The sequence below is a fragment of the Morus notabilis genome, unplaced genomic scaffold (genome assembly GCF_000414095.1).
Source record: "Morus notabilis unplaced genomic scaffold, ASM41409v2 Scaffold92, whole genome shotgun sequence".
Taxonomy (NCBI): Eukaryota; Viridiplantae; Streptophyta; class Magnoliopsida; order Rosales; family Moraceae; genus Morus; species Morus notabilis.
The window spans coordinates 32,319-57,440 of record NW_010361009.1 but is presented as its reverse complement, the minus strand read 5'-3'; the positions used below and the strand labels follow the sequence as shown (position 1 = coordinate 57,440).

The 25,122-nt window shown below is 38.3% G+C and overlaps 1 protein-coding gene across 1 annotated transcript in view; it reads right to left on the bottom strand.

Annotated features, from left to right (window-relative positions):
* Nucleotides 1-25,122, bottom strand: part of LOC21385822 — a 51,505-nt gene that overhangs the window by 4,702 nt on the left and 21,681 nt on the right. Inside the window, exons 7-20 of the mRNA XM_024165422.1 lie at nt 21,696-21,758; nt 21,459-21,536; nt 21,282-21,374; nt 20,698-20,817; nt 20,090-20,176; nt 19,648-19,857; nt 19,506-19,553; nt 18,946-19,200; nt 18,331-18,437; nt 14,238-14,482; nt 12,371-12,439; nt 12,208-12,272; nt 11,934-12,103; nt 11,717-11,795 (exon numbers count right to left, since the gene is read on the bottom strand). Of these exons, the coding sequence (XP_024021190.1) occupies nt 11,717-11,795; nt 11,934-12,103; nt 12,208-12,272; nt 12,371-12,439; nt 14,238-14,482; nt 18,331-18,437; nt 18,946-19,200; nt 19,506-19,553; nt 19,648-19,857; nt 20,090-20,176; nt 20,698-20,817; nt 21,282-21,374; nt 21,459-21,536; nt 21,696-21,758 (1,689 nt within the window). The remainder of the gene's footprint in view (nt 1-11,716; nt 11,796-11,933; nt 12,104-12,207; nt 12,273-12,370; nt 12,440-14,237; nt 14,483-18,330; nt 18,438-18,945; nt 19,201-19,505; nt 19,554-19,647; nt 19,858-20,089; nt 20,177-20,697; nt 20,818-21,281; nt 21,375-21,458; nt 21,537-21,695; nt 21,759-25,122) is intronic.

Genomic DNA, 25,122 nt, shown 5'->3' with positions numbered 1-25,122 from the left:
GGGAAAGAGGCCGTGAACGCAAAGATGGACCTGTCCTTGAACTCGATGAGGGGGGTCTCCTCTTCCAAAACCATGAAACTACGGGGGCGTATCGGAGGCCGGGAAGTTGTGGTGTTGGTGGACAGCGGAGCCACCCATAGCTTCATCTCGGAATTGGTGGTGAAGGAGCCGAACTTGCCATTGGACTCCACGGTAAGTAACAATATTTTGGTCGGGAATGGGGTAAGTATCAAACGAACGGGAATTTGCCGGGATATTAAAGTTTGGATCCAGGGACATTTGGTGGTTGAGAATTTTTTTCCCTTCGAACTTGTTGTGGTGGTGTTTTTTTTTCGCCTGGAGTTGGGGGGGGGGGGGGGTGCTGATTTGGTGTTAGGGGTCTCATGGCTCAGCACACTAGGGGAAGTTCGGGCGGATTGGTCCAAATTTCTAATGAAATTCCGCGCTGGGCCTACGTGGGTAGTGTGGCGTGGTGACCCTAGTTTGTGTTACGCTCTGGCCAAGATGAGCTCCGTGGTCTGAACTTTGTCACCAACAGGGGCAGGGGTGTTGATTGAAGTCTGTGAACTTTCGAAGCAGCCACGGGGACAGGGGGACGGCTTGGTGCCGCAGGAGGTTTGAGTTGTCGTGGACAGTTTCAAAGGAGTATTTGATACACCCATGGGGTTGCCCCCGCACCGGGGACATGATCATAGGATCATTCTGAAGGAGGGTGCCGACCCACCCAATATCCGGCCATACCGTTTTCTGCAGATTCAGAAAGGCGAGATCGAACGGTTAGTGACGGACATGTTGGCCTTGGGAATCATACAACCGAGTAATAGCCCTTACTCCAGCCCGGTTCTCCTAGTCAAGAAGAAAGATGGGAGTTGGCGGTTCTGTGTCGATTACCGCGCGCTTAACCACGTGACAATCCCGGACAAGTTTCCGATTCCAATGATCGACGAACTGCTTGACGAACTCCACGAGGCGGTAGTGTTTTCCAAATTAGATTTATGGGCTGGATACCACCAAATCCGGGTACATGAGATCGACATCGAGAAAACGGCCTTTCGCACCCACGAAGGCCACTATGAGTTTCTCGTCATGCCTTTCGGCTTGACGAACGCACCGGCCACATTCCAAGCACTCATGAACCGCATTTTCCGGCAATATCTCCGGAAGTTTGTTCTTGTATTCTTCGATGACATTTTGGTATACAGTCACTCTTGGGAGGAGCACCTCTTGGGAGGAGCACCGCCAACACCTGGCCACCGTCCTTCAGGTTTTACAGCGCGAACGACTCTTTGCCAATAAGCCGAAGTGTTGTTTTGGCCAGCCTCAATTGGAATACCTTGGTCACATTATTTCAGCTCATGGAGTGGCTGCCGACCCTGCAAAAATCCAAGCCATTACTTCATGGCCACCCTTGAGCAACGCTCGGGAGGTGCGAGGGTTTTTAGGACTTAACGGCTATTACCGGCGGTTCATTAAAGGCTATGGAACGATTGCAAGGCCACTAATCGAGCTGCTTAAGAAGAAGGGGTTTATGTGGACAGAGGCCGCAGGATAAGCATTCAGCGAACTCAAGGCAGTCATGACTCAACTGCCGGTTCTGGCTATGCCAGATTTTTCGAAACAGTTTGTCGTCGAGACCGACACGTCGGGGATGCAGGCTCATCGCCCCATTGCCTTTTTCAGTAAAGTTCTCGCCCCTTCGTCCCATTTGAAATCGGTGTATGAACGGGAACTCATGGGCGTGGTTTTAGCAATCCAGAAATGGCGACATTACCTCTTGGGACGTCATTTTGTGGTCTGTACGGACCAACAGAGCTTGAGGTTCCTAATGAGTCAACGCCAACTTCCTCCGGAGCAGCTACGCTGGGTATATAAGCTGCTGGGCTACGATTTTGAGGTGTAGTATAAGGTAGGGGCTTCCAACAGGGTGGCTGATGCATTATCCCGCAGAGGGGACTGGGCTAAGGTCTCCTTGGCTGCATTCACTATACCTCAAACGTGGGATTTTTCTGCTATTAAGTTGGAACAACGAAAAATGCAAGGGTGGGTTGCAATTATATCAAAACTAGAACAGGGGGATATCATAGAAGGGTATACGCTGAAGAATGGTCTACTGTTTTACAAAGATAGGATGGTGTTGGTGGAGGTGATTAGTGCATGAAAATGCACCCTAAATATTGCTTTTGATTTACACAATATTAAAATATTTAAGCTTTAATTAAATAATTCCATTATTTTTATTCATAATATTTTTAATTGGAATTTGTCTAGTTTTTGTTTAATTATTTACAGATAAAAAACAGTGTAAAAAGTCACACAAAATAAGCCATGAAAGCCATATTTTCAACCATCCAGAGCAAAGCCTCTCAGCCGAGCCGCACAACCCATCAGAGAGAGAGAGCCGAGCCGATTGAGCTGAGTAGCTGAGCCGGCCAAGTCACATCAGTCCGCGTGGGTCCCAGCTTTTCCACGCTCCCCGACTCTCCCTCGCGCGCGTCCTCAGCACGCGGCTCATCAGAGCGCGCGTTCCTTCCACGCGCGTCCAAGACCTTCCTCACGTGGGTCCCGCGCGACAGCGTGCCAGCCTAGCTCACTCCGCGCGCGCCAGCTGTCCCCGCGACAGCCTTCTGCCAGCACACGCCAGCCACTCCGAGCGCGACACATGGCGGCTCAATTCCCTGCCTCCAACCAAGCTTCGACACGTGTCCAGATGATGTGCTGAATCCGGATTTCTTCTCCTCAAATTACCGGATTTCTTCCCAAATCAAATATATGATTTCTCCTAATTTATGTGTAATTTTATTTTATTTCCTTTTCTTTTATAATTTTCTAGTTTTACTATTTATTTCCTTATTTGACAGGCAACCTCTGAACACTATAAATAAAGGGTTAGCCTAAGGTTTTTGGAGGCTTTTGATATTCAATTTTTTGTCGTCTTGCTGTCAGTCTCATATTTTCTCTCTAGAACTTGTGAGAATGTTTTGCAAGATAGGCTAGAGTTTTCTTGGTGAGGTTAGAGATGAACTTCTGTTGAGTGACCCAATTCGGGGTTTTGATTCCTTGTTTTGTAAACTTCAACATCTGAATGAATTAAATCTCATCTACTTTTCTATTACTTTTCAAAATATTGTGTGTCAATTTTTATATAAGCTCTGTTACGCTATTCTTATGTAATTCTGTCATGCAATGTTTTGTTATTCAAATTATTTTACAAATTGTCTTTTACTGCAATATTGTCAGATTGATATATTGTCGATTTTAGATAACTTGTAATAATAATATTTCTGGAGTCAACATACAGATTTAATTTATTTGGTTATTTAATATTGTGAATCAAAACTTGGATTGGTAAACGAAACATTACGGATTCTCGACACCTTACCGTTTTCTTCTTACAGATTTTCTCCTTTTTATTTTATTTGCAACAAAAATCTCAAAAACTCTCATTTTTTTTAATTCACTTTTCTCTAATGCTCTTATTCTATTAATCATTCTTGTTATTTTGTTATCTCTCTGTGGATACGACCGCCCTTCTGTGCTACAATTGACCGCTTGTGAATATCACTTTGGGGCGTTAATCAGGAGGGTTCCCCTTGGATAGCTCGGCTGGTCCACGAGTTCCATGATTCAGTCATAGGTGGCCATTCGGGGTTCGTTCACACTTACAAAAGGCAGTCCGCGGTCGTTTTCTAGCGGGGTATGAAGAGCTTTATTCGAGATTATGTGGCCCATTGTGAGGTTTGCCAGAGAAATAAGACAGAGGCACTATCCCTAGCCGGCCTATTACAGCCCCTCCCTATTCCGACCCAAGTTTGGGATGACGTATCCATGGATTTCGTTGGGGGTCTTCCCAAATCCAGGGGATTTGACACCATTTTGGTCGTAGTGGATCGCTTGTCAAATAAGGATAGTGAAATTATGTTATGGCACTATCGTCTAGGACATCCTAATTTCTTTTATCTTGAAAAATTGTTCCCTTCATTATTCAGAAATAAAAGATCTAAGAATTTTCAATGTGAAATGTGCCATCTTTCAAAGCATGTTTGTAATTCTTATCCTAGTCGATCATATAATGTGTCACATCCTTTCTCTATGATTCATAGTGATGTCTGGGGACCATCTAATATTAAAAATATCACTGGGCCACGTTGGTTTGTATCATTCATTGATGATCACACAAGAATTACCTGGATATTTCTCATGAAAGAAAAATCAGAAGTAGAGCAAATCTTCAAAAATTTCAACACCATGATCCAAACACAATTCCAAACAAAAATCCAAGTTTTCAGGACAGATAATGCAAAAGAATATTTCAAAACTGCTCTAGGAGATTATCTGAATAGCCAGGGTATTATTCATCAGAGTTCTTATGTCGATACTCATGAACAGAATGGGATAGCCGAGAGAAAGAATAGGCATCTCCTTGAGGTTGCTAGGTCCTTGATGTTCACTTCTCATGTTCCAAAACACTTATGGGGAGAAGTTGTCCTTACGGCAACCTATCTTATCAACAGAATGCCATCCCGTGTGAAAAAATTTCAAACTCCGAGTCAAGTCCTTCTCAAAGCCTATCCAGCAAGTAGTCTCATTTCCACCATTCCACCCAAACTGTTTGGATGCTCAGCCTTTGTTCATGTTTATCCTCATAACCGAAGCAAACTCGATCCCAGAGCAATCAAATGCATTTTTCTTGGGTACTCACAAAATCAAAAAGGGTATAAATGTTACTCACCCAGCACAAGGAGATTCTATAACTCGATGGATGTTACATTCCTTGAGGAACAGCTTTACTACCCAGAAACTAACGTTCAAGGGGAGTGTGTCAAAAGAACATCAGTTTTGGGATATCATTGAAACTCAACCCCATCATGACCTTCGTGCTCTTGATCCAAATCCAAACACTCAGTCTCTCGAGTCTCCTGTTGAAGTCTGTTCTCAGAATCCACCTCAAGAGTTACTAAACAAGTCTCCATCACACCATTCTCCTGCTAAAAATAGTGAGCTCCGTGTTTATTCCAGAAAGAAATGGCGTCCAAAGGAGATAGTACAACAAGCACTCCCTCAGCAAATCCAAGAGTCGGAACCAACTCCAAGTCCTTCAAAAGCAACACAAGGTAACCCCCAACCTGACTCTTCCACTCTCGAGCTTCATGATGATCGACCCATTGCTGTAAGAAAAGGAGTGAGATCTTGCACAAGTAATCCTATTTATAACTTCTTGACTTACAAAAGATTATCTCCAGAATATCGTGTTTTTGTCTCCAATCTTGACAAGATACAGGTCCCTAACAACATTCATGAAGCCATTGAGATACCACATTGGAAGGCAGCTATTATAGAAGAAGTTCGGGCCTTAGAAAAGAACAATACATAGGAGATAGTTGACTTGCCACAAGGAAAACGACCCGTGGGCTGCAAATGGATATTCACGATAAAGCACAAGTCAGATGGAAGTGTGGAACGATTCAAAGCCCGACTAGTTGCAAAAGGATTCACGTAATCTTACAGTATTGATTACTAGGAAACATTTGCCCCAGTTGCTAAACTCAACAATGTAAGAGTTCTCCTATCCCTTGCAGCTAACCTAGATTGGCCACTATTCCAGCTTGATGTCAAGAATGCCTTCCTCAACGGTGACCTCGAAGAAGAAGTATACATGGAGATCCCTCCTGGTCTCGGAACACAAGCAACAAATAATAAAGTATGCAAACTTAAGAAGTCATTGTATGGACTAAAACAATCACCTCGAGCTTGGTTCGACCGATTTTCTAAGGCTGTAAAGAGGTTTGGGTACGCACAGTGCTAGGCGGATCATACTCTTTTTATCAAGCGATCAGAAAGAGGGAGTCATCCATTCTCATTGTCTACGTCGATGACATTGTCCTTACAGGAGATTTCTTAGAAGAAATGAAAAGACTGAAGAACGTCCTTGCAAAAGAGTTCGAGATCAAAAACCTAGGAACCCTCAAATACTTCCTAGAAATGGAAGTGGCTCGAACAAAAGATGGAATATTGGTCTCTTAGCGAAAATATGTCCTAGATCTCCTAAAAGAAACCGGAATGCTCGGATGCAAACCTGCAGATACGCCTATGGATCCGAACACTAAAATAGGACTTGGGGAGAATAATGCACCAGTTGACAAGGGAAGATATCAAAGACTCATCGGGAAACTCATCTACCTCTCACACACTAGACCTGACATTGGTTTTTCAGTGAGTGTTGTGAGTCAGTTCATAAATAATCCCATGGAAGAGCATATGACGGCTATTTATCGAATTCTGAGGTATCTAAAGACGACTCCTGGTAAAGGCTTGTACTTTAAGAAGAACACTAATAGGAGAATAGAAATCTTCACTGATGCAGACTGGACAGGCTCAGTTACTGATCGAAGATCCACATCAGGGTATTGCACCTTCATATGGGGAAATCTAGGCCTTGTTCGGCAGGGTGATTTTTGAGTTAAAAACTCAAAAAATGTAACTCGAGTTATAACTTTATTTGAATTCATGTTCTTTTAAGTTTGAACTTGACTTTGAACTCGAGTTTGGAGCTAAAACTCGAGTTCAAGTTTCCCCTTCAACTCGAGTTCAGAAACTCGAACTCAAGTTAATGAACAGTATTTTTTCTATTCTTAAAAATGCTATAACTTTTTCGTTTTAATTTTGATTGAGATGATTTTTTTTTCTATGCGTTGACAACGAAAAGACGAGTAAAACTAGACCCATATACCCTATTAAAATTTTTCATTAGCATTGAGTTTTTATTAAAATACTATCTAAAAACAAATTTAAGTTTTGACTTACTCAAACACAAACTCAAAAAAGATTCTTATCTCAAACCATAACTCAAATGTACACAACCAAACACAAACTCAAGTTACAACTTCAACTCAAGTTATAACTCAAACTCAAGTCAAAATCTACACTCAAGTTACCTAACTCAAAAACATCAAAAGAACAAGCCCCTAGTTACTTGGAGAAGTAAGAAACAAACAGTGGTTTCGAGAAGCAGTGCAGAAACTGAATTCAGAGCTATGGCACATGGAATTTGCGAAGGAATGTAGCTTAAGAGGCTCTTAAAGGAACTCAGAATCCAATATGAAGAACCTCTACAAATGTTCTGTGACAATCAAGCTACAATATGCATTGCCAAGAACCCAGTTCTTCATGACAGGACCAAGCATGTGGAAATTGACCGCCATTTCATCAAAGAGAAGATAGAAGATGGAGAAATTTTGCTGCAATACACGCCAACAAAATGCTAGACAGCCGACATTCTAACCAAAGCTCTACCAAGATCAAGCTTTGAGGATTTAAATATCAAAATGGGTATGATTAACATCTACTACCCAGTTTGAGGGGGAGTGTTGAAAATTCGGATTGTACAGCCTTGTTCCAACTGTAACAGGCTGTAAATGTGACAGGCTGTAGATTAGCCTTTAGTTGTCAAACCTTCCTTATTTAGTTAATCTAGGAAATTAGGAAATATATCCTGATATTCCTGATTAGGTTAGGCTAGAAATCAGTAATTTTTTCCTTAGAATAAGGCCGCAGATCAGGCATCCCTCTTGTATATATATTCAGTCCTTGTACCATTCCAAATCAATAAAAAGAATCATATTTTTCATTCAATTCTTTACTTATTGGAAAAAGGAATAGTGCACCAGGGTTCTTGCATAACTACCCCTCAACAAAATGGCATGGCCGAACGGAAAAACCGACATCTTCTTGAAGTTGCTCGTGCTCTCATGTTTACCTCCAATGTTCCAAAACATTTCTGGGGAGATGCAGTACTTACAACAGCATATCTCATCAACAGAATGCCATCTCGGGTACTGAAATTCAAAACTCCATGTCAAACTCTCTCTCAAGCCTATCCTTCAACTCGGTTGATCTCTTCTCTTCCTCTCAAAGTGTTCGGATGCTTAGTGTTTGTCCATATTCCCTCCCATTTGAGAAGCAAACTTGATCCCAAAGTTGTTAAATGTTTATTCCTTGGATACTCATCAAATCAAAAAGGATACAAGTGTTACTCTCTAATCACCAAGAGGATCTACAATTCTATGGATGTTTCTTTCATTGAAGACCAACCATTCTACCCCAAACTCATATTCAGGGGGAGAATTCTGCCACTCAAGAAGAATATAAGTTTTGGTTTGACCTAGATCATCCGACGTCCACTGAACCTCCACAAATAGAGTCAACAGAAACTCCACAAATAGAGTCAACCGAACCTCTACAAACAGTACAGCTCACTCCTCAAACAACTCAACTTGAAAATCCTTCCATCACAGACACTATTCCGATCCACAAAACTGGTACAGATTGCAAACAGATGTACTCAAGAAGGCTGAAGACTAAAAAAGGGGATAGAGCATCTAATTCTTCCCGAGCAAAGCCAGGAACCCGATCTGAGTCCAAGTTCAGAAATCAATTCATCAGGTTACACTGATAATTATTCTGATTCATTATTGAGTAATGATCTTGATGTCCCTATTGCTAATAGGAAAGGTGTGAGAACATGCACACATCACCCTATTTCCTCTTTTGTACTTATGATAGATTATCTCCTAGCCACCAAGTCTTCACCACCAATCTATCAAAAGTTGACATTCCAAATAGCATACAAGAAGCAATTACCCAACCAGAATGGAAGAAAGCTATTGATGAAGAAATCCGTGCCCTAGAAAAAAATTGTACTTGGGGAGTTGACAGATCTTCCAGAAGGCAAGCGTCCAGTAGGGTCCAAATGAATGTTTACTGTCAAGTATAAAGCAGATTGAAGCATTGATCGATACAAAGCCCGGTTAGTAGCAAAGGGATTTACTCAGACATATGGAATTGACTATCAAAAGATGTTTGCCCCGGTGGCTAAACTGAATACAGTTCGAGTCTTGCTGTCTTTGGCAGCAAACTTATATTGGCCTCTTCATCAGTTAGATGTGAAAAATGCTTTCTTGAATGGTGAAGTCTACATGGATATTCCACCAAGCTTTGATACAGAGAATAACGTCGACAAAGTGTGCAAGCTGAAGAAGTCCCTATATGGCCTTAAACAATCACCTAGAGCTTGGTTTGATAGATTCACAAGGGCAGTCAAGAAACATGGATTTTCACAAGGACAGTCCGATCACACGCTATTTTTCAAGCACTCCCCAAGCGGGAAGATCACTATTCTTATAGTTTATGTGGATGACATCATACTTACAGGTGATAATGAGGAAGAAATGGTCTGGTTAAAATCAATCCTTGCAAAGGAGTTTGAAATCAAGGATCTTGGAGCTCTAAGGTATTTTCTTGGCATGGAGATAGCCAGATCAAAGAAGGGCATATCAGTTTCCCAACGAAAGTACACCCTAGACTTACTAAAGGAGTCGGGGATGCTTGGGTGCAAACAAGTAGACAATCCTATGGATTCAAACTATAAAATTGGAATGAAAGAGGGAAGTGCTCCGGTTGACAAAGGACGTTATCAACGCCTTGTGGGAAAACTCATCTACTTATCTCACACTAGACCTGACATTGGATTCCCAGTTAGTGTGATTAGCCAATTCATGAATAATCCCACTGAAGAACATCTTGATGCAGTGTACCGGACTCTCAGATATCTCAAAATGATGCCAGGAAAGGGACTGTGTTTCAAAAAGGGGCATGATAAGAGCATTGAGATCTTCTCTGATGCAGATTGGGCAGGCTCCGTGACTGATCGAAGATCTACCTCAGGTTATTGTACTTATGTGTGGGGAAACTTGGTTACTTGGAGGAGTAAGAAACAATCAGTGGTAGCTAGAAGCAATGCTGAAGCTGAATTCAGAGCAATGGCACATGGTATTTGCAAAGGAATGTGGCTAAAAAGACTCCTAGAAGAACTAAAGATTCCCAATGAAGGCTCCATGAAGATGTCTTGTGATAATCAGGCCGCAATAAACATTGCAAAGAATCATGTTCATCATGACAGGACAAAACAAGTGGAAATCGACAGCCACTTCATCAAGGAGAAAATTGAAGGAGGAGTAATCAAGATAATTTATACTCCCACGAATTTGCAAACCGCAGACATTCTCAAAAAGGCTCTATCACGAGTCACTTTTGAGAATTTGACTTCCAAGCTGGGAATGATCGATATCTACTCACCAGCTTGACAGGGAGTGTGGAAATATGAAATTAAATGTCTCAATTAGCAAAACAGATTGTCAATCAGTTAGCTGATTGTTTGTATTTCCTTATTTGTAAATATTAGTTTATTTTTGCTGATTTCTAGGCCTAGAATCAAGGGTGATATCGGATTGTGATTTCCCCTTCTTTTCTATTTAATCTATGTACATTCACTATGGAAAATTAAGAAATAAGAAAAATAGAATAATTTTTCTCCTAAATTTCTTCAAAACCGGTTGAAGACTTCCCTCTCCTCAACATTCGAGATCAAGGACTTGGGATCTCTGAGATACTTTCTTGGCATGTTGGTGGCAAGATCAAAGAAAGGAATCGTTGTGTCCCAACGAAAATATGTTCTTGATCTCCTTAAGGAGACTAGGATGAGCGGTTGTAGGCTAGCAGACACTCCGATTGATCCCAATCAGAAGCTTGGATATGACAAAGAAGGTGATCCAATGAATACAGCTCGGTATCAAAAACTAGTGGGAAAATTGATTTATTTATCCCATACTCGACCAGATATTGGTTTTGCTGTGGGTTTGGTTAGTCAGTTTATGCACTCGCATTATGAGAAACATCTTGAAGCAGTTTATTGGATTCTTCAATACTTGAAAAGCACTCTAGGCAAAGGTTTGCTCTTCCAGAAGACCTCACAACAGAATATTGAGGCGTACACTGATGCAGATTGGGCAGGATCGGTTGTTGACAAGAGATCCACGTTAGGTTACTGCACTTATGTCTGGAGAAACCTGGTTACATGGAGAAGCAAGAAACAGAATGTAGTTGCAAGAAGCAGCGTGGATGCAGAATACAGGGCAATGGCTAATGGAGTTTGTGAGATGCTATGGGTGAAAAGAATTCTCGAAGAGCTGAAGATGCCAATAAACATGCCAATGAAGCTGCATTGTGACAGCAAAGCTGGCATCATCATTGCACGGAATCCAGTGTAACATGACCGTATGAAGCATGTGGAGATTGATAGACACTTTATAAAGGAGAAGATTGATTGTAGAGCTTTTGCATGCCTTATGTCCCTACTACGCAACAAATAGCTGATATTCTCACTAAAGGACTGTTCAACGGAGGGTGTCGGATTTGTAACAGTTAATTAGGCTATTATAGGATATTTTATTTTTGCAAATAAATCAGAAATAAATGAAGTTTCCATTCCTAGTTTATAGCAGACGATTTGCTGATTGTATGTGAGTTGTACACTGATTTTGTGTGAACTGTAATTGGTGATTCTGTGGGCATTCCTCTGCTATATATTCCTGTATTCGTTCTTTGTAATTTTAGAAAGTTTCATTATCATTTTCTTCCCTAAACCTGTAATATATATATATATATATATACACGTATATGAGTGTATAGTATATACGCAGGACACAACAATGGGCAACAAAGAATGGAAAAGGAAGAAGACTTGAATCAGCATAGATATCCAAATTTTAAAGATACCTAAAAACACTCACATCAAGAAAAAGGACAGAGGAGAAAAAAATTCAATCTCGTATCAGCAGCCACAAAAGAAACCATAGATGAATATAAATAAACAATTATGTACCTTCGACAAACTATTGGGGGGAATCCTTAGAAGATTGTTCTTTAATGCTTCGACATACACCGAAAGATCTTCAACACAGCTGTGATTAAAAAAAATTTATTCAAGACGGTAAAACAAATTTTATTGGCAGTTAAACTTTTTATGAGTTCAACTCAAACTGAATTTGGTGTCATTGAAATCCTATTAACGTACATGCTTAGAAAAGGGATAAACCTACCATAATCTTGCAACCCCTGTTGAGCATCCATCTCTTGCTGGTTTAACACAAACTGTTTCACACTTTAACTTTGAGGTCAAGTCATTCCATATATCTAGTAAAGGCACACCCAGGAGATCCTTCTTTTTCCGCACATCTTTTTTTATCGTAAAAACTCCAGAGTTAGCAAGCTGTTAATGGCAAGAGATTACCATGGTTTGTTATGCAACCAAATACAAAGATATAAATCGTTGTTTGCATATATACACCAGTGTAAAGAAACCAAGTACCATACATGGCTAAGAGAAAGGGATGTAGCAACTTTGTCCATACAAGTCTTTGATGCCATCACACCAGGACCTTCATTTGGGAAGAGAGGGGTCACGGAATGGAGAGAAATTACGTCATGAAGAATCAACATCAAGATTAGTCATAGCCAAGTTTTGTAGAGAACAGACCTGTATAAGGAACTCCTTCAGCCTGCAACAAAGACTGAAGTGTACCATCTTCACCAATGCCTCCGTGCACTAAAAAGGAAAACACCAATAAAATAATCATGAACATGGAACAATTCATTGTTTGACGTATCAAAAAGTTGGCATAAGACGAAAACATTCAGCAAACAAACCCTTAGTAATAGTATTATCTTAATGATAAACTGGAAAGCTGAATTCATGAATATTTAATGATGACTTCTAATTAGAGTCATCATTTCGAATTAGAGAGTGTGGAAATCAAGTTCCTAGTATCTTAATTCCTCCATAAATCAACCAACACAAGAATGTAGGAGTAGGAGGGAGAAGAAAAGCATTAGCAATCAAAATGTGCAAAACGCCACTGGTGCTAAACTAAGATCACATATAATGGATTCCTATATGAAATTCTAAACTACTGAACCCAAATTAAGCCCCCGTTTTGTTCGCTGGTTCGAATTTTGTTGATTTTAACTTTTTTGTTTGAACAGAAACATTTCAAACTATGTCGTTTAAATTGTAGTTCACATTGGCGTTTGGATGTGCAATTAAAGTTTTAATCCGAACAATGAATAAAATTCGAATTTGTGTTTGGTAGGTGTGAAAAGCAAAGAGAGTGGGCACCTTTTTACTGTTCAAAAATGGTTTAAATGATTAAATTTACAGGGAGGGCTAAACTCTAAGTTAGACAATTTAACTCTATTCAAACGGATAATATAATTCAGACAATGTGCTTACCAAATACGAGTTTAAACTGTGCTCACTATTCTAACTGAGTTGAACTGAGCTAAACGAGTGAAACAAACGGGGGCTAAATATTTGAAAGTGAGCCAATGATTATGCTCAACACTCCCGTTCACGTGCAATGCTCAATATAGTGACATACCGTGGGCTTAATCAGTTCCAACATGTGCATATGGAACAAGAGTCACGCATGATGAACTCAAATTACAATTTACATAGCGGAACATAGATCTTGTTACCCGACTGAGAAGGCAGTTGCAGGCATCCTAGACCAAGGCAACTTACTATGACACTCTGTTAAGAAATCATTAACACGAAAGCTTATGTTGTTAACATTTGGAAGGATTACTAACCCCAAAAAAAAAAATCCATGTGGACGAACTTTTGCTCTAATGAACCAGGGCGAGGTTATGTGAGCTGAAGAAAGGAAGAGGGCAAAGTAGCTAAGGGCAAGATAAGAATCGTTAAGGGCCCGTTTATTTCATATACTCAAACTCAAGTCATTGATTCTGCTACAGTGTTTTCCCTTCACAAAAAATTAAAATTTTGAATGTCAGAATCATGATTTGAATATACCTTCCAAACGGGCCCTAAATTCTTTCTTTACAAAAGGGTGAAGAGCCTTTATGGAAGGTCCCTACTCTACGGCTTATATGGTACTGAGCTCTAATGTGTCTTCAGCATCTTCCAACATGAAAAACCAACAGTCAAGAAAGTAAAGATTGAAAAATAGGACTTCAAAAAGAAAAGGCTACAGCTACATTGTGCATCTTGTTACATAGATCTATCAACACACATATATATAAAAAAAAAAAGATATTTTGTTTAGCTAAAAAGTGCGGGTGTTGTCACAATAGTTGCCACTTACATGTATTTAATTCTAAAAAGATAAGGAAATCTGTATACTCCTAAAAGGATTATTTACAATCTCCATTATTGTGTTTGATGCGTAGAGCAGGGTCCATATTTACTTTATGAAGCAATTCAAAATCGATAGTTTTTTTCTTTTTTTTTTTGCTCTGAAGATCAATTCAAACACCCAAAATAGCTGTAAAACGTACATACCAATGCATCATGCACGGCTAAGAACACGAAAAATAAAAATAACCTGCAATAAACACTGTAGCTTGAAGTTCCTTCGCTTGTTTGATCCACTGCTCCAACGAAAATCTCACGGGTGGGACATCATCAATATCAAACCCTTTAAACCAACTATTTGCCTTTAGACCTTCGATAAGGTCATTCATCACTTTGTTGCGTAAGTGAGATGTAAATGCAACCCGTGCTGGTTCAACGGCTTCGATGCATGCAGCAAGAACTTCTTCTGTTGTGTGTCTCAGAACAAGCGAATAACTGTACAAAAAAAAAGCATAATGTGTATTTAATAAATACATAGAGGAGATAATGTGGCGGCCTGTGATTGTATGTCCGAGTTAAGTCTGTTAATGCCCCATTATCAGCCTGAAGTATTTTATGTTGTGGCAAATCAGAGAATATTTTTCTGGTATTGAATACTGTCATTCATCAGTATGCATGGTTTTATACACAGATATGTTAGTAATTTAGGGCTAATCTTATCTTCACATATATAAAAAGCCAAAAAGGCTCTTCTACATCGCTTCTCCCTTAGGCCCGCCAAGTCTCGACCCCACCCTATTCCCCCTTTTTGTTTCTTGACTTTTTTTATATTTTTTTCATCTTTTAAATGTTTTGCTTTACCTATTTTATGAATGATTTGTACAATTTAATTTTCTTTACGTGTGTTTTTTAAAAATACATTCTTTCCACTTTACTCAGAACTTTCACCGATAGGGCCTCCTTGTCGGTAGGGCCATTAATTTTTTTGGATTGTTGGATCTAGTCAAAATTACATCAGATGAAAAAATATGCAGAATAAACAATTTTTAAAAAACTTTTTGGTCAAAATCACTTATTTTTACTCCACTTTACTCGTGTGAAAGTAATTTCTTACAGTTTAATTATTTGGAACTTTCGCCAGTAGGCCTCCCATTGGTAGGGCCCCTATGCCTTCATAGCAAGCTATGTGTTTTCTTCCCGTTCTTTTTATTTTTACTTTTGCTTTATTTTTTTTTCTTTAATCTTTTTTCTTTTCATTTATTACCTTATAACTTTTTTCCACATTTTCTGGTAATGTTATATTTTAGGATTTAATTACAAAAATTCCTCATGAATTATGCCCCTTGTAACACTTTGCCTCATAATCTTTAAAACGTAATATTTGTTCCTCATAAATAATGAAATATTAGCAAAAAAGCCCAATCTATTAAGTTTTTAACTAAAATTGACATTTAATTTGCTATTTTGAGAGTAGTTTAATAGTTCTAAAGTTTAAAATTTAATTAGAATTTAAACTAATTTAAATATTTACAAAAAAACTTCACAAATTTTTTTTACTCTACCAAAAAAGATTCATAAAATTTTTAACTTGCATTCAACCAATAAAGGATGTATCATAATAACAAGTTTAAATTTAAATTAATTTTAAATTCAAACTAAAATTTAAACCATAGAACTACTAAAATAGCCGAAAATAACAAATTAAATAATTTTTGTTAAAAAACCTGATGGGGTGAGCTTTTTTGTTAACATGTCATTGTTCAGTGGGAATAGACGTTACGTTTTAAAGATTACAGGGTAAAGTGTTACAAGAGGTATAGTTCAAGAGAAATTTTTATAATTAATCCTATATTTTAATATATATATATATATATATATATATTCCAATAAAATTATTTTTACATCATTACCTTACTTAAATGTTTGAATAAATAAATTCCTCACTAACTAATAAATAATATGCTATTTAGGTGATTTCAACACGGCAACACGTGCAGAGCACGTTTTAAAATTGGTTACAAAGAAAAAAGGGAAACTAAATCTCCTACGAAACAGGAAACTAAATCAGAGAGATTCCTAACTAAAATCCCATGATTCCAACAAAGTCAAAGATACACAACATCAATCAAAAAGATTAAGACAATCTGAAAATGAAGAGAATAAAATATCTGTGATTTCCAACACTCCCCCTCAAGCTCGTGAATATGCATCCTCCATTCCCAGCTTGGAGATAAGCCCTTGAAATGTTGCACTATTGAGTCCTTTTGTGAGCACATCTGTCAGCTGACCATTAGTCGAATTATATGGAGTACAAATAAGTCAACTATCCAACTTTTCCTTTATGAAATGTCTATATACTTCAACATGCTTTGTTATGTCGTGTTGAACAAGATCATGAGCAAAATTGATGGCCGACTTATTGTCACAAAATAACTTTATTGATCCTTCCCATTTGATCTGTAAATCGTCTAAGATTATCTTGATTTGTTGTAGCTCACACATTCCCAAGGTCATTGCTCTAAACTCTACCTCTGCACTTGATTTGGGCACTGCATTATGCTTCTTGCTTCTCCAGGTCACAAGATTACCTCCAAGAAAAGTGCAATAACTTAGGATAGATCTTCTATCAACAGGTGAGCCTGCATAGCCTGCATAGCCCGCATCAATCCAGTGCTCCTCCTGAACAAAATACCTTTGCCAGGTTATGCCTTTAAATAATACAATACCCGTAAATGAACTTCTCTTAGGCTATGCATAAACTGACTTACAACACTCACGGCATATGCAATGTCTGGTCTCTTGTGAGCCAAATATATGAGTTTCCCTACTAGTCTCTCGTACTTCTCGCTAACTATCGCCGATTCCTCGCTTCCCCAAGTTTGTGATTAGGATTGACTGGCGTAGATGTGGATAACCGTGTAATTAGGGCTGATTTGTACAGTTGTATTTTTCCTTATTTGATTAGTTTCCTGATTTCTCTCTAATTACTAGATAAGTAGTTATCAATGTTGTTATCTAGGGTGCTGAAAATAGGGGGCTAAACCGGGCTGTGGTTATCCCTAAACTTGTATATATATTTGGCTGTATAGTGTATTTTTCTAAGGTGAATAAGAATCATATTCCTCCTAAACTCTAATTCCGGCTCTAAGAAAACTTCATGGGGTTTAGGAGAAATATTTCAAGCCATAACCCTAGCTTCGGTTACCGTCATCAACCAAGAAAAACCCTAACCCATCACCCATCATATGGCGTCAGAAACTGGCAACACCTCAGGAGCCATGGTTGGTCAGGACTGTGTGAATGCTGGCCGGACAGAGGGCTCACTCCTTATCACACAGCACAAGTTGAATGGTCAAAATTATCTCCAATGGGCCAAGTCAGTGATGATGTTTATCTCAGGTAAAGGGAAGGACGATTACCTTACGGGTGTGGCTATTCCACCCAAACGGGAGAGAAACGGCATTTGGCACAATTAAAGACAAAAAACGAAAATGAAAACGATTTTTTGATTTAGTGTAAAATGAGAGAGAAATGAAAAACGAGTTTTAGTCATTTTTCATTTTTTGTTTCCGTTTTCTCCTCTCTCGAGCACAGAGAAAGAGAGAGACATTAATGAATTTTTTTATACTGAAAACAATCTCTTGATAAAACTACCAAACGCATTTTCAAAAATGATTTTTGTCTGAGATTGAAAACATTTTCATTTCCATTTTCATACAAAAAACAAAATTATTTTGGACGAGTTCCAAACGCACCCTAAATCACCCACAAAACAGGAAACTAAATCAGTGAGATTCCTAACTAAAATCCCAAGAGTCCAGCAAAGTCAAAGATACACAACATCAACCTAAAAGATTAAGACAATCTGAAAATTAAGAGTATAAAATATTCGCGATTTCCAACATATGCATCAGGAGTTGCTTTTACTATATGATAATTGATGGATGTACCTCGACATTAATCTACACAGAACTCAGAAGATGATCCAGCGCTCAATAAACCATGATAGTGATTGATATTGTGATGTAAGCATGCAGGTAGAAACAATGAAAAAATTGACTAGCTCATATGTTTCAAGAAATCAAAACTTTTCACCAAAAGTAATCAGGTTTACTGAAGTTAGCTACGAGGGAAAATGAAAATAACCTATTTTATATTCTACATGTTTCTTTTATTCTCCAGAATCCTTTATATAAAGTTGGATATGAAAAGGCAAGAAAAATAATGAAAAATAATATTTTTGAAAATAGCAGACATTTTGATCTTTAAATTACCTAGTCAAAAGATGTGATTCAAAATGCTGAGTGTTTTTCTTATCAATTGATCAAGAAAGAGAGACTTACGGTAATGACCAAACTGTCTTGGAGCTCACATCAACTTCCTCTTGGTTTGAATTTGTGCCAGACTCGTGTCCAAACGTAGGAGCAAGCAAACATGGAATTACTTCAAGCTAAAACCGCAAAAAGTAACCAAGGAACTAGTGAATTCTAAAAAGAATTAGACAGTTTTGTTTAGGAATGTTTTAAACTACGGAGGACAATGATAAAACCATCCAGAAGTTGCAGGAATGTGGGAAATGTACATGATTTATGTTTTAGAATTCAGGAATGTATACATTAAAACTCACAGAGACTCAAAGTTGGTGATTCTTAATCAGTTAGGAATTTCAAATATCAATTTAAGCTGAAATATATGTTGCACATCTGTTATAATCCTTGGGTAGAACTCATCCCCAAAAGCTAGCTTGTAGGGAGAGGGTGCCCAAGTGGTTATAAACCCACATGCTAAGCCCATATTTTAGCAATGTGGGACTCAACCAAGATCCTAACAAGATCCAAATCATAATGTTATGTGAATAGAAAGCTCTTGAACGTTAAACCATGAAACGTCTTATATTTTAATTAATGTTTTTGTTGCTGATGTTGATCACATCAACTCTACTACATGCTTATACTTACATCATCAAAAGCTTGCAAATTGAGCCAAACATTTGTGCCACTCATAAGAGATACTTGCCGCTCTGATGTGTCTCCTCCAAAAATGACAAAAACCTTCTGAACGCCTCCAAGTTTCGGAGCCACCTCACTAAGTGGGGAGGATGTCGATCTTTTCGGCAAATGACCTGATACACTACTTAAAGATGCAAGCTTGGGAACCCGTGAACAGGCACGGTAGATTATGCTCCAAAGAATGTTTGAATGAGAAAATCCAACCTGGATGGTTTTCAATTTCAGATAAGTGGCACAAAAAAATTGATGGAAAATATGAATCCTACAAGGATGAAAAATGAGGAAAGAGAAACTATTGGACAACTATCTAATTAGAATGCCATATGTTTCTGGTTGAGATTCAAAGCAAGAGTTAACAATTAAAGACCCTTTATTAGTCTTCCATATAAAAAAGTAAAGGACTAGAACTGTTATAGAAACATTCAGGAATCAGTTTGCATTGAAAGGCAGAATGAAACTAATTTGAAGTTATGATCTTTCAATGGAACAATCAACTAAACTTGGAGTACCTTGGAAGCTTGTTGAAATAAGAAGCTGGTCTGCTCCATTCCGCTAATCTGAAATACATGACAAAAATTATTTGGGAACATCAGGAAAAAAAGAAAGACAAAAAAAAAAAATCATGAATGTATAATCAAACACCAATCTTACCAGGTTGATGTCGGTAAATACTACTGTACCCAATTCAGTCTTCCCAAATCTATTTTCTGGCGACGATAACATGTGAAAAGAATCAGGCAAAAACCAACCATCAATTCGTGCAAAATCACGCAAACCAAGCTGTTGAAACAATAAAGATGCTCCCTCTCGAATAGTTTCAATAACATCTATGGGAAATTGAGGTGGAGTATGATAAGCGACCTGTTTGTTTTGCCAGACCCCAGGAATTAGAAAGATGTTGGGCAGTAAAACAAAATGGAATTCATTACAAAGTACATGGGTGAACACAGCATAAACATCTTGTGAACCTTTTGGTAATAGACCGGAGTAAATGATGCATGTAAATGTTCAGATGGCAACAACATACATACACATGTAGTTTGTGGATGTGCATGTAAAATCAGAAGACAAGATGAACTTCTGCTTTCTTTACCTGCTGTGTTGGGAGATATTTCCTTCGGTAATTGAAAATTGCATCCTTCTCTTTAACATCAACTCTATCATGGAATTGAAGCTCGACCTTCTCATTGAAAGATCGATTTTAGTTGGAAATATTAATTAGACAGAGTGATTGTGCATCAAGTACGATTATTCAATCATCCAAATCTTATACCAGAGACTGGTCAAATAGATTCTATAAACAAAATTACTGCAGCATTAACCAAAAAGGAATTGACTATGAAGCTAATTTTCAGGACCCTGAATAGCAGGAAACTTAGGTAAAGTATATCTTTCACTCTATGTTAAGTAAGTCTCAAAAGATACCGTACAAAAACACAATGCAGTTCCCCAGACATTTAAGAAGTAACAACCTGTCCAAAACTCAGGATAAAGTTTTTTACTAACCACCTGTTAACGTAATATTCATTTACTGATGAAGCTTCATGAAACTTTCACAAAGCCAAAAAAATAATTAGGTTCAAGAAACGCTTTAGTACTGCTATCAGTTTAATATATCTGTTAAAAGTTAGGTTCCTTTGTGCACTTGTTAATTTACTCAACATGTTTTTACTTGAAATAAAGTTGAGCAAATGAATGTACCTCAGTTGGCAGCAGTACAACAGGATGGCAATCTAAACCAGACCCCACATCAAGGACAATGGCCGTAAACTCACTCCCTCCTTCAAGAAATACTTCAACAAGGACTTTGTCATCGATTCCCTATCAAACGTAAAATCGTCGAGAATTTCATAAGAAAATGGTTATTTGGCCTTTAATTTTGCAATCACACTTTGATCACCTTCATAACAGGCACTCCTTTTCTTTTTGTTTTTGGTTTGTTCTTTTTTTTTTTTTCCTCTGGAATTCATTACAAGCACTCATTTTACAAAAAAAAAAAAAAAACAAAAAAAAAACAAAGGTCTAGAAAAGGGATCCCAACTCACTAATACTAACTAGCATGACATGCGAGTTGTTATTCTATTATTGGTAGGTGTTACAAAAAAATGAAAAATAACCACGTCAACTAATAATACAGATTGCATCAGTAAAAAAATGACAACTCACTGCCATGTGAGTTGGCATCAACAAGTGGGGATAATAGTCAAAATCTGTAGCACTACTCTTTGATTATAATCTACTAAAATTTTTGTCAAATACCTGAAAAGTGAAAGAATGAAAAATACCTCTGATACAATTGTGGTAGCCTTCTCAAGTGAATCAGCCACACCATATGCAACTTTAACGCCAATGCTAGAACCTGCTCTTGTTGGTTTTACCTGTAACAATATCATAAAGAATAACAGGTTAAATAGATATTTCTTAGAGTTCTGGATCAGTCAAAATAGTAAAAAGTGCCTCACCACAACTTTTCCTGAATTAGAGTCCAGCTGATTAATTGCAAACCACTTTGAAAGTTCAGATTCATTTTCTTCACCGCTCTGCATGGCAGTAAGGCAGAACAATAAGTCAATAAACATAGTGTCAGTTAGGTAGAGGTAGTGCCACAACCACCCGTCCCCATTCCAGCCGACCCATACATGGAAGATAAAGATGTACATATTTACATTATGACAGATCCAACTCAGTCGAGGAAGTACCTGAACTAGATAACTAGGTACTGTGACAAATCCTCGTCTGCTGAGCTCCAATGAGGCATTATACTGCCAACAAGTTCGAAAACAAAAATGGTTAATAGTTATTCTCATCGTAAGATAATCAAGTATGACACAAGTAATCGTAGGTTCCAGTAAAGACATTTCTTGTACTAATCTCACAACATTGTGGCACATCTTGTTATGTCAATTATCGTATAACAATCAATTACTATAGGTTTAGGGAAGAAAAAAGGTAATATTTCTCCTTGAATTTCAAAGAACAAGTACAGGAATAAATAGGAGAGGAAAGCCCACAAAATCAGCAATTACAGCTCACACACAATCAACAAATCCTCTGCTATAAACTAGGAATAGAAACTACATTTATTTCTAATTTATTTGCAAAAATAAAATATCCTATAATAGCCTAATTCACTCCTACAAATACCACCCCCGCCCAATTTGGTGCGTGGATATCAATCATGCCCAACTTGCTTACAAGAAATTAAAAATTAGGCGTGAATAGTTCTTTAATCAGAATATCAGCATTTGTTGCGTAGTAGGGACAAAAGGCATGCAAATAGCTCCACAATCAATCTTCTCTTTTATTAAGTGTCTGTCAATCTCCACATGCTTCGTGCGGTCATGTTGCACTGGAGTCTGTGGAATACTGATGGCGGCTTTGTTGTCACAATACAGCTTCATTGGCATATTTATTGGTATCTTCAGCTCTTTGAGAATTCTTTTCACTCATAGCATCTCACAAACTCCGTTAGCCATTGCCCTGTATTCTACATCGCCCTATATTCTGCCTCCGCGCTGCTTCTTGTAATAACATTCTGTTTCTTGCTTCTCCATGTAACCAAGTTTCCCAAACATAAATGCAATAACTTGATGTGGATCTCCTGTCAACAACCTCCTGCCCAATCTTCATCAATGTACACCTCATTATTCTGTTGTCAGGTCTTTTGGAAGAGCAAACCTTTGCCTAGAGTGCTTTTCAAGTATCGAAGAATCCGATAAACTGCTTCAAGATGTTTCTCATAAGACGAGTGCATAAACTGACTTACCAAACTCACAGCAAGAGTAGTATTTGGTCGAGTATGGCATAAATAAATCAATTTTCCCACCAATTTTTTATACTGAGTTGTATTCACTAGATCACCTTCTTTGTCATCTCCAAGCTTTTGATTAGGATCAATCGGAGTGTCTGGCCTACAACTACTCATCCCAGTCTCCTTAAGGAGATCAAGAAAATATTTTTGTTGGGACACAACGATTTCTTTGATCTCGCCACCTCCATGCCAAGAAAGTATCTCAGAGATCCCAAGTCCTTGATCTCAAATGTTGAGGAGAGAGAAGTCTTCAACCGGTTTATCTCAAATACATCATCTCCAGTGAGAATTATATCATCCACATACACAATTAGCACATCTATCTTTTCATCATGTGAATGTCTGATAAACATAGTATCATCAGTTTGACCTTAAGTGTACCCTTGACTTTTAACAAACTAAGTAAATATCTCAAACCTTGCCTTCAGTGACTGTTTCAACCCATATAAAGATTTCTTCAGTCTACACACCTTTGTCCCAAACTTTTCGTCAAATCCTGGGGTGCATCCATGTACGCTTCTCCCTCTAAGTCCCTATTGAGAATGGCATTCTTTACGTCCAACTGTTGTAGAGGCCGATCACAATTAGCAACAAGAGATAAGAGAACTCTTACGGTATTCAGCTTTGCAACTGGAGCGAATGTTTCTTGGTAGTCAATGCCAAGGTTTGAGTGAATCCTTTAGTAACCAGACATGCTTTGTAACGTTCTAGTGAACCATGACTTATATTTGAGAGTGAACACCCATTTGCACCCTACAATTGTTTTTCCTCCCAGCAAATCTACAAACTCCCATGTGTTGTTCTTCTCAAGAGCTTTCATCTCCTCGAAGATAGCCTCCTTCCACTCGGAAACTTTTAGAGCATCCTGCACACTATTAGGAATCTCCAAACAAGATAATTGAGAGGTAAAGGCATGAAAAACAAGTGAGATTTTTATATGACATGTAATGGGATAAAGGATGTTAGGTGCATGACCGCACACCTTTTCGGTGTGCAATTGGAAGGGTTAAATCATTCGACTCAGAATTGGGACTTGGCTCAGTTTCTGGACTACGAGACTTAGAACTTGAAGATAAAGTAGGTTGAACGTTTTGTAAAGACTCGATAAGGACATTACCTGGAGGGTTTACGAATTCTAAGCAATGTAAGGGATTGGAGGACCCATTCTTTTGAGTTGTCTGTTGTCTTGAATAAACAATGTCAAAAGGTTTTAACCCTATAGTTCCTTTGTTAAGAGTTGTGGAGTCATGAACATCATGAGATGCCACAGTAGGACCTGCATTTTCAGTGTCTTAAACACTCTGCCCACTTTCTTCACTTTCTCCTGGTATAACAATACTCGACCCACTTTCTTCTCGTATAACAACATCTGGGTTTTCTGGTTGAATGGTCAAAGTGGGGAGAGGATTATATTCTTCGGTTTGGAAAACATCAAGGAAAGCCGAAGCTTGGATTTGGTTCCCCCCTGAAGATAAGGCATGAAGTACGAGTGTAATTCAAAAAAGGTAACAGCCATGGTAACAAACATTTTTTTTTTCGAAATAGGTTCAAAACATTTATACCCCTTTTGAGTAGGAGCATAACCAACTGTAACACCCTGAAGAATTAATTTAGATTAATTAAGGTAATTGAGATTATTAGTGTGCCTAATCTGGATTATTAATTGAGTATTAATTAATAAATGTTTCTAACACGTGTGAGTTTAATTAGTTCCAAGGTATTTAAATTATTCTCAGTAATTTATTTTAACCCAGAAGTGTGTATGGGTGCATTTCTGGACTGCTCTTTTAAAATATTGTACACATGTCATTTTCTTTTCTTTTTCCTTTTCTTTTCTTTTCCTTTTCTTTTCTTTTCTCCCTTTCTTTTTCCTTCCCGTGCATCTCTCCCTCTCACTCTCCCGTGCATCTCTCTTTCTCTCTCTCTCTCTCTCTCTCTCTCTCATTTTTGTCCCAAATCAAACGGATCTTGAACCAAGGAAAGATTTAAAGAAGTTTTCAACGTCAAGAGAAGGATTCGAGGTAAGATTACTGAAAGAACCTCTCTTGAATCTCAAGTTTTTGAATTTCAAAACTTATTTTTGGTTCAGACCGGATTTTGATAGTTTTTTAGTAAAACTAGAGTAGAAATTGGAGATCTTGGGTTCTTTGGACTTGTTTTAGGACCTAGAACTCAGATCTAGTGGTTTTCCTTTGAAATATTTCGATTTGGGACTGGATTTGCAGGGTTTTGGACTGATTTCCGCGAACTTCTCTCACTCAGCTGATTCCACCGGTCGACCTGTGCGGTCGACCGGATCACATGGAAACCGGTCG